General features: G+C 36.5%; 1 protein-coding gene across 1 annotated transcript in view; it reads right to left on the reverse strand.

Annotated features, from left to right (window-relative positions):
* The window catches only part of LOC139719127 (uncharacterized protein C12orf56-like), a 41,351-nt gene extending 37,701 nt beyond the window's left edge, over positions 1–3,650 (reverse strand). The window contains exon 1 of the mRNA XM_071630559.1: positions 3,396–3,650. Coding sequence (XP_071486660.1) covers positions 3,396–3,650 — 255 coding nt within the window. The remainder of the gene's footprint in view (positions 1–3,395) is intronic.
* Positions 3,651–11,399: the final 7,749 nt, after the last annotated feature.

The following is an 11,399-nucleotide window of genomic DNA, read 5'->3' on the forward strand; positions in this document are numbered from 1 at the left end:
TGTATACCTCAAGTATTAGAAAGTACTAGTGTGGATATGATATCAACATTTTATGGTTAAATACAAAAGTGACAGTTCATAAAGTCAACAAATGATACTGTATATTGAAAGGCACATCATGTTAAAGTAAAACTTAACATACTGTAAAAGTTGATTTTTTTTTCCGTGTGACTAATTTTTGGCGCTTGGAAGAGTAAGATGAGTTTCAGATTTCTGGTTGCACGAAATGCATTCCATGAATATTTCAACACTGAAAAAAATTCCTTTTTTTACAGTACTTAGTAAGAAAAAGAAAACTCACTAACTATTGTATTGTAAGTCAGCATCTGATGCAGTTCTTGACTCGTGTGATATGCAGTATACAATATCAAAATTACTCCCCACTTCTACTTTCCAAAAATCCTGCTCTTGACATGACTAGAGAAAACACTTAAAATATCCATGATGCACCATCTGAAGGCTTGCAAACATCACTCCCACATGAACAGATCTTCTGAATATGCATAATCAATCTGAATAATACCGATACCAAATTTTACCCCTGTAGTCAACTTCTTGTCCAAGGATGTACAATAAATGCTGCGCATGATTGAACCCAAGATCTCTGATTTACAATGTAGGGGTCCATGGAGCTGTGACTACATTGTGCTTAATACACGTAGTTTCTGGTTGCATGAAAGGTGCGCAAATTTCAACACCAAGAAAATTTCCACTTTACTTGTAGTTGTAAACTCGAATGCTGTATGTGGATGTTTTAACTACCCTGACAAGCTTGCACTGTATGAAATTAGCAGGCCTTTTAAAAGTAGTTTCTTTTCAAAGTCCTGCCTTCTCCATGTGATTTTGAATAATTCTAACTTATAGCTTGTGAGAAGAACTTTTAACAACGTACAACATATTTGGTAGCTACATTGTACAATGAAAATCACTAATACAATCATTGAGTGGACATGCAAACAATTACAATGCATAGTGTACATCTGTACATATTTTGTCTACCCATATGTAACTTTTGGGAATGGTAATTACCACAGTATTTTTTTTTTTCTGCTTTAAAAAAAAAGACAAGGGAAAAAAGAGCTTTACAGTAAAGTACAAAGAAATCTCTGAATGTACAAATGTACTCCATCCAAAAGAAGTATCCCACTGAGCTCACTGCCTTCCCTTTATAAATGTACAGTGTAGATTGTGAGATGTTTTGGTAAGTCGTTGTAGTTTTTTTTTTTTTGTAGTATTTTATTACTTTTTTTTTTGTAAATTTTAAATTCTGGGGTTTAGAACGGGTTAAAGAAGCTTGGTTTATATAGGATATTAAGAAATGATATATAGGTCAATTCCATTGTGACTTATGGGACAAAGTGACAATTTTCTGCAATATCAAACCAGTATTTTGAGAAAATAGTTGCATCAAATGCATTTTTCTCAGTTCATGCAGGTTAGACCCATCATATCACAGTTTATGAAAACACCATACTAAGTTTGAAAAGTATCATTGCATTACGTACAGCAACGAAAAATTGCTGTTGTGACTTATACATTTGAGGACCACCGTTTTTCACATGGGAAAGTAAGTTCTGAAATATTCTTACACACAGAGTCTCTGGAAAGATATTTTCTTTCCTGAATGTAGCAAAGGGTTGGTGCTTACCCTGAGCCAAGTGGTATCAATATCTACTTATTGGTACAGTAGCAGGATAGGGAAAACCAGTGTGACTGATGGGACACAAAAACGTGACTAATGGGACGCTATCAACTACCACATTTTGAGATTGAGAGAATAATATTTACTGATGCCGGAACAAGTTCTAGAACATCATAAAACCAATCTATGACCAAAGAACATTCAGAAAATAAGCCACCTGAGAATTGGACAAGCTGTATTACGGTCATAATAGTGTATCAGAAATGATACATAAATTCTGCAAAAATTGGCAATTTTCATGAAAAATGAAGGTTTTTCGGACATAACTCCACTCGACGTTCACCGATGTTCACAAATGAGGTATCAAAATATCCATTGTGGAAGGCTGCTTTGAGTAAACAATACCAGATCATCTATTGTAATTAAGCTTCATTAATCATCTACACTCAATAGTTTGATTTTCATAAAATGCAACCTTTCCGTGGAATTGACCAGTATCGTTTGTATGATTGTGTAATACAATGTAGATTAGTAGGGTGTCGCTTGTGTACTGTGCCTGTCACTGAGAACTGTGAATGTGAGATGTGTTTGTATTGTCATGAGTACTTTGGTATAGTGTTATGTTAATGGAAACAAAATTTCTATGTCTGACATAGACCAATAAAGATGAATGAATGAATTAATGGATGAATGAATGAATGAATGAATGAATGAATGAATGCAATAACAAATACTGAAAATGCCTCTTTCTCCTAAATGTCATTAAACCATTGCTTTCAAGACTTCTTTCAGGTGACCATTCATTACAATGCCATTACAATTGTATATATTATATGTGAATTGAAAGATAGCAACTCTTTTGAGTGAAAAGATAGTGTAAAGCTACAGAGGTGTACAGAAAGTAAACCCAGAAAGTGATGTGCTGACAAGACAAAAAAAAAAAAGACAAACAAGCAAGTTACCGGTACTTGATTTGTCACTCTAACTTTAAGAAGGAAGATCTTATAGTCATCCAATTATACATTTCATTGAGGAATCTTTGCTGAGCATGTCATTTCAAATTTTAACAAACTTGTACTTTTGTGACGTGTTTTCAACTGTGGGTTCTATGCTAAGATCTAGTCTGTTGTTGAATGAAATTCCAGATGCAAGATATCTCTGCAGTCTGGTAGATAGCTGGTACTGTTGAAACTTGAGAACAAAGAATTTTATCATGAGCACAACAGAAAGAAGAGTGTACTGTAACTAGAACAGTGTTAGTGGATCAGAAGCTCAAGTAGAGGGCATAGGCATGGTTGGACTTGGAGCAGCTTTTTATCTGCACATGTTTTGACTAGCACTGTACATGTACATTATTTACAGTTATTTATGAATTCACTTATTAATCCACATGAATTCAGTTATTCATTTATCATTCTTCATCCAACGTAGCCCCAACAGCAGTTTCAATATACACTTGTACACTGTTATTCTTGGCGACCCTGCAACAAAATAACAAAGGAACAATTTCAAGATACACAAAGTCACAAATGAAGGCCATCCACAACATTGTACAAATGTACATATTTGTTCTCTTCTTTTTTTTTCAGATAGATTTTAACACAAGAGTTGAGACCCTCTGCTATAGACCTTTGTTAACAATTATGCCCCAGGCAGGGGTGAGCATAGTTGTAAACAAAGGTCTATAGGTATATAGCAGTGTAGGCTACATTTCTTTTTTGTTTCAAATGGCCAAGATGATGGTTTCACTCACCAATTCAACCGACGTCAGTTCCCCGAGATGAACACCATCTTCTGGCCGAATTGTCCTGGGCGGATTCTCTGTCAAATAGAGTCTTTCATCACTGAGGATCACATATTTATATGCTTTCTTCTCCTTGCGGTGATCAACAATACAGGGCTCATACGTGACTATACGCTCATACACACTTTCTGAGAGGTTAAGTTTAAGAAAGCTGTCGAGTTTGCTGTTCCGCTTAGTGGTGGACGCTGATGCATTTCGCGCCATAGACCAAGAGAACTGTACAAAAATAGTAATAGGTGGGACTACATTGATGCTATGCGCATCAAACGAGCAAGTAACCACGTAACCGCCGGTTTAGCGACATACCCCGTGAAATACCTTCAAATTCGCATAATCATCACATGAAATTAAATTTCCAGGTGAAGATGGATATGTCATTTCACATGTTTCACGTTTATAAATCAGAGAAAAACGAAGTTTCTGGCGCTGTGCCTTTGACGATGAGGTTTGGCATTTCCAACGAAGTAGCGTCCCTAGCAGCAGCAACGAGGCATCAAATTGTGTGTAGTAAAAATATACTCTGCGCCCCGCGGATTCGATCGTCGGTACACGTCGGTACAAAGCGGCCGCCCTAGCCCAGCAGTGGATTGATCGGAATGTGGCTGTAAATTCACTCCAATAGTACAGTACGTACAGTACGCAAGTGATTAACGGGTACGAGTAAATGAATGACATCAGCTGATGATGTTTATATATGAATGACGTCTTTCGGGCTCAAATTTGGCAGGTGTTTTTGAAATATTAATCTGTTCATTTCTGGAGGCGCAAATTGTATGTTGTTAAATTTCGAGGTTTACTTCCCGCGGCAGCACGTCATACATCTGCTGGAGATCACAAAGGATAGAAAAAACTAGCTTATTTGGAGACATATACATTTATAAATAAAACTCACAAGAACAAACTCAGAAATCAAAACCAGAAAATAAGAAGACACATCAGTAAAAGCTTACACTTGTTTCCGTTTTGTAGGAGCTAATGGCAAACTCGCTTAGGTGAAATGTTTGAATTAATGCAAGGTGGTCTTATAATCAGCATAGCCGCTCTCTGTCATCATTTATTACACTGTCTCTTATACACTCTGTATTGGGACACCGAGGCTATACATTCTTCCTGACTTCTTTCCCTTTTCTTTATCTTCTTTCTTTATTTTTAATTGGATTTTCATGCCTTTTTTTTTGGTAACATCCCAGTTTCTTCCTTTCACCTATACTGTCTGTCTGTCTCTCCCCATCTCTCTCTCTCTCTCTCTCTCTCTCCCTTTCTCTCCCTCAGTAGTGTCCCCCCCCCCCTTTATATTGCACAAGAGCGTTATGTACGTGCAGTCCATATTGTATATTCGCACATGACACATTAAACACGGGATGAAGATGGCCTTGTTTCTCTAACAATTACATTCATTCCACCTCCATCTCCCCCCCCCCCCCCTTTGCCGGCATGAACACATTACAGGGAATCACTATACACACTTACACAAACAGTCACATTGTGTATCAAAACAAACAAACAGAATTTATCAAAGAACTATTCATAGGCCTATACAGATTACAGATTCACTCATGAAAACCTGAAAACCCAGTAATTTCTTGAATTCAAAATGGTCGAATGCAGGGTGGTCCACGAGGGGTTTTAGCATGTCGCTGCAACATGCTAAAATTCTGTTGCAACATCCTAAAAAGCCAGCAACATGCTATGCAACATCCTTAAGAATTTGCAACAAGCTCAAAGTAAAAGTATTCAAAAATGTGCAAAACATGTGCATAACATAAGAAACATCAAACTACCAGGTACTATAGATATTTGTGTGCAAAACATAAGAGAGAACATTGAATGTAAGCAGCACAAAGAGAGATAAGCAGCAAAATATTGCGTACTACGTACTCATCGTGTGCGCTCCGCGCATATTCAATTTCTGCAATATTCTCAGATTCTGAGCTTGCAACATGCTAAAATTTCAAGTTGTGGACCACCCTGCGAATGTTCGGGGGCGGGATTTATGGGGAGTGTTGCCCCTTGACCCACGACGATCAATATCATAGATCCCCCCCCCCCCTCACAACACACACTTATACACACTATTACACACTAACACTTAGCGATCCATCATGCATAAAATATAATAGATACCACGATGGTTGAAAAATGGATGAATGAATGAATGAATGAATGAATGAATGAATGGATGGATGGATGAATGAATGAATGAATGAATGAATGAATGAATGAGTGAGTGAATGAATGAATGAGTGAATGAATGAATGAATGAATGAATGAATGAATGAATGAATGAGTGAATGAATGAATGAATGAGATAGAACGCTCACATGGAAAGTTAAAATTGTACATGCAAATAGTAAGCAAAATCAACGTTGGTGAAGGTGATGGGACAAACTATCACTTCCGAGGCGATCTGGATGTAGCTATCTTTCCGAAGCGCAGCTGAGGAAAGATAGCGTACACATTCAGATCGCCGAGGAAGTGATAGTTTGTCTCATTGCCTCATGACAAACAGAGAGGGAGAGATATAAGTAGGGCCTCCATTAACAGATCAAACTTTATTGATAAACAGGTTGATAAAATAATGTATAAACGGAGTGGGGAAAATCCTCTGCACATTTACGAGGTGTGTCAGAAAAGTTCCAGAACTGTTATCATATTTCAAACCCAAATTTAAAACCAAGAGGTTTTACATTCAAAGTAATCTATCTTGAGTATGTAACTGTGATCTTAGTTCTCTACATCCATCAGGTTTGTTTGGTTTTTTTCTACACAATTTCATATCCTCTCTTTCACGTCGTTCGGCAATGAGCACAGAGCAACAAACAAACCTGAAGTTTTTGGTAGGGTTGAGGAACTCTGTCAAAAGCGCTAAAGGTGCTGCAACAAGACTGCGGAGGTGATATGAAGTCATACACGCGTGCTTTTGAGTTTTGCAAGAGGTTTAAGAATTATTAGAAGATGTGGAAGATGACCCCATAGGAGCGGGAGGCCCTTGCAGGACTGAGGTCAACATTGAACGCGTCAGACGGATGGTGCGTGGCAATCGTCGGATGACTATTCGAATGATGGCAAATGAGGTAGGCATGAATCGGGGCAGCGTCTGGAAGATTCTCACTGAAGATCTAGACATGCGGAAAATATGCGTAAAGATGGTGCCAAAACTCCTGAGTGATGACCAGAGGAATCGACGCATGCAAATTTGCAAGGACATCATCGAGGGTCTTAAAACATGAAACAGAACCAGACTTGCCATGGATCTCGTCATTACCAGTCATCACCTCAGTCCTGATCATTGAGGGCCTTCTGCTACAGGGGTCATCTACCACGTCCTGTCACCCGCTCTTTAAACCTCTTACACCACTAAAAAAAGCAAAAAACATGTGCGCCATCTTCTCATCCCCGTAGACTTGGTGCAGGACTTTTAGCACTTCTGACGGAATTTTCCCCAACCCTACCAGAAACTTCAAGTTTGTCCGTTGTTTGTGCTCATTACTGAACGGCGAAACAGAGGATATGTATATAAAATCATGTAGAAAAAAATATGATGGCTGCAGAGAGGTAAGATCACAGTTACATACTCAAGATAGATTACTTCGAAGGCGAAACCTCTTAGTTTATAGTTTGGGTATGAAATCAGTCTTTTATGACACCAGTCCCGGAACTTTTCTGACTCACCTCGTACATAATCGCCTGGTTGCAGAATGATTCCAATTTCCACTAATTTCGGCGATTTCATGACATATTTTGCTCCTGCGACAATTATTGTTCCCATTGAATATCTGCCCACTATAGTCAAACATCCATTCTATACCCTCAGACATAACCCTTATCCCAGTCATCATATCAAACTAATTATAAAACCCTCTCACAAAACTGACCCTAAAACCAAGTCCTTGGAAAAAATAATACTGGAGCCATATTATTGTCCTGTCACCCATTTTGGCACCTTTGAAATAAGATGCAAAACCCTCATCTCGTAGACATAATAATGAAACTATTCATAGGATTTTAGCATGTCATGTGAGAATCTCATGGTACATTATTTGTTTTTAATTAAAAACAAACAGGTGACAAAGGTATGATCGTTTACTAGTATCAATCTCTCCAACTCTATCTGTAACTACGGCATCATGCAATGAACATGATAATAGATGCATCGCAAGAGGGCGATGTTCATGAATTCTGTGACCCTCATTGTCACTCGCCAATGTGTCCAGTGTCTTCTGTTCGCAATGATGCTGCTTATTGTAGTAATGAAAACAATCATCATCATCATCATCATCATCATCATCGTCATCATCATCGTCGTCGTCGTCGTCGTCGTCGTCGTCCAGTGTTAGTACTGTTTAGTCTTCCGGAAGATCCATGCCATTATCAATACCCCAGCTTTGCTATAGGTTTCTTACCAAGATCCTCCGTTAGAAATCCCGAGCTATATTCATATACTTTTCTCACTTACACAAAGTGAACACAGTGCAGTTTCAAACACAACTAGCGATGAATAAAAAATGCCGTTATTGTAAATTAATTAATTCGTAGAGATTACCATTTCGAAAATGTCAGTATATAAATTTAGATACTGTTCGTTTATATAAGTTTCCGGAGGCTATTCCGAAGATTGTTCATAAAAAGACCTATCATTTTTGCACTACGGTGACATTGAATCTGTTGTACAGCTTCCTCACTCAGTTATGACGCCCTATATATGCATGGTTTTAAACAAAACTTTGAATATGTCATAACTTTTGAATTAGATGTCCGATTTTCTTTGACCCTTTATTGCATAGAGATGCCAATGTCTTTGGACAGTTTTAGAATATAACGTTATTGGGTTTCTGTGCATGCAGATCGACATCCAAAGCACATCCTGAGAGGGTTAAGCGTGATTAAAGCGTTCTTTTGAAATTAACTCACTGAATGTAATTCACACGTGTATAAATTCCTCTGAGACACTGTAGACTGTGTTACCGCATCTCAGCGATTCACTTCTTTGTATAATAGGCCTAATTATGATGATGATGACGATGATGATGACGATGATAACGATGATAATAAATGAATAAATAAATAAATGAATAAATAAATAAATAAATAAATAAATAATAGTAATAATAATAATAATTATTATTATAATAATATGGAAATTTTATAAAGACAACATGTTTTGAAGCGATTTACAATTATCAAAAGAAAACAAACAAATACATAAACTACGAATACATATAATACATTTTTCATCGGAACTGTTCTTGAAATAAATGGTTTCTTGATATAAATGTATAATCAAAGAAGTCATTTTATACCCCCTAAAATCACTCTCTTGTCACGAAAACCCTTGAAAGAAATATTTAATTTTCTTATTGTTCTTACAACGATTGGTTCAAGTTCAAGTTCAAGTTGATTTATTTCATTTCTAACAAACAAAATAATTAGAAATACAATGAAACACTCGTATACACAGATGTCAAGAAATTTACCACAATGTGATGAACAGAATAACATTGTAAAAGAGATACAATTGGCATTATGGTCTAGAATATACACTATCCACTGAGTCTTGACCAACTATCCCCCCTCACAAAGGAAAAGAAAAAAAAAAAACACACACACACACACACACACACACAGCAATGCACAGTGCACTATTTGGCAAGTTTTGTATACAACACTTTGGGAGAATGGGTGAAAGAGAGCATTGTTCAATAAATATTTGCTTCTTCGCTTTCCAAACAATCATCGTGATGTCAGTAAACATATTTTTTCATTTATTTATTTGATTGTTTTGTTTGTTTGTTTTTGCTGGGAACATCCCTTTTTTGCGCATGAATGTAATCTCTACTTTTAGTACATGCATAATGAATCACAAAAGGAATTTTACAATATTTCCCATACTCCGTAATTATGGTCTCATACGTAAATGCTATGCATGTCATTGTACTCAATTGAGTATGCAGGCAGATTTACAACATCATCATGATCATGGCTTCCATTTTACACTGAAACACGCGATTGCTCATCATGCTAAATACAACTTCATAAGCGTTAACCATAATTCTATTATGTAGGATCATGAGACCTATCTTTAAATGCAAATCACGATACTCCAATAAAATAATTGCTTTCATTTACGATACCAACAAGTCTGAGCAGATACATAGCGTTTTGTTGATCAATCTTATATAAGATATGTCAGAATTTGAAGCCTGTATCTAAACATGAGTGATTAAGATATAATTACTTTCCTACACTTTCTTTAAGTTGAATGAATAGAATTCATTATTAGGCAAATTTGTATTGAATTGAAAGTTTTTACTCATGCCTTGATTACCTTTCCAGACAATCGAATTGTAAACCACTTGTTTTTGTTTCTCTTCCTTTCTTTGTTATGCCTATCTTTAGTTTGTTTTCCTGCCTGTTCCGTTCCTACTTTAGTTCTTGTCCTTGTCAGCCTTTCTTTCTGGTTGTTTCGCCTAATAACGTCATGATATCAAAATGTTCATACATGGAGTCCTTGACGGATCTTGAGATGCCCTCATCTCCTAGAGTAATTCACAAAATTCACAAGTTTAGCTTCTCTTGTGAATTCCTCTTTTCTATTAATAGAGTTACAAAATAAGATTGTATTCCTTACTTGTTTATCTATCTAAAAAAAAACCCAAAGTTGATATTATTACAATATTGTATTCATGCTTTGTTGAAACATATGTGATTCAAAGATCCTTAAAATATTATGTACTTATAAGTTTTATGTATATTGCTTCGTATACTGCAGTATACTAAACTTTATATGGTAATAAAATCATTAAAATGCATTTTCCCTTATCCTATAAAAGAGGTCGAAATCATCAAGCGTTAACTGTAAAGCCTGGACCTACATGCTTTGCTTGATCATTAGCAGTATAAAGCCACATTCTTTGCGCTTCCATCTTGAAAGGTAAGTTTTAAAGACGTCAAACACATGTATAGGGGAGGGAGTTCTCATATAGGGGAGACGTCATTGTTGAACTGGTCAGGATTCAAACTCAGAGAATGTCCCTTTTAAATTTAAAGAGTCTAAATGAGTATCGAAAAGTATAATGATTAAAAGCACCAAAAAGTATAATGATTAAAAGTACCATTAAACTAATATATGTTCGTAGCGGACTATCTATAGGTTAAGGAAATCAAAATCTGCTTCCCGCCTAAGCTTGGAAACAAGTCGAATGCGCGAGAACAAGAATTTGAACGCGTACCCCCCCCCCCCCCGGAAGTAAGACAAGGTAGGATAGTTATTATTAGCATGTCCATGTAGAAATAAGGAGCGACAGTTCTTGAGAGGACACGGATAGAATTTCTCTCCCCCCCCCCCTTCTCAGGATTACAGGGCCAGGCATCAAATTCAAAAGTCAAGATTCTTTTTTTTTGGCTGATGATGATACAGAAAATCGCCTTCCTCTTTCAAAAGAAAGGAAAATCAGCACCATAGTGACAAAAACATTGTACATCATCAATTACTGGTGATAATATACAGAAACTTCTGGTGAAATATACAAATGTAACATAGTTATAATAGAGATACACAGAGATATAATATCTCTGTATATTGTTATATGAAAACATTTATACAGAGTGTATAACTGTACTAACAAAAGCCCTCATTAAATTTGAATCTATTACAAGAATTTCATTTTCAAATGTCCAAATTTTCAACTTGCCCTCAGTTCCTCCCCCGCCCCCTCATACAACTCACCCAAGAAATGAAAGGGGGAAGTAATATAGTATATACTAGTAAATGAAAGAGAGACGACAAGACTTTTTTTAGGAAAAGAAGAACTGCTATGGGAGTATACTATAGTGACTATCGGGGTAGGCCCTATCTACATGAGGATAACTGGGAAAAGCATCCAGCCGAACCGTTGGAAATGATTGAATCAACATTTAACGAGTAAAATTTTGTTAATAGGCATAACAAATAAT

This window comes from Diadema antillarum, unplaced genomic scaffold (genome assembly GCF_040938485.1).
Source record: "Diadema antillarum isolate AM-2024a unplaced genomic scaffold, OU_Dant_1.0 scf00000104, whole genome shotgun sequence".
In the NCBI taxonomy this organism is placed as follows: domain Eukaryota; kingdom Metazoa; phylum Echinodermata; class Echinoidea; order Diadematoida; family Diadematidae; genus Diadema; species Diadema antillarum.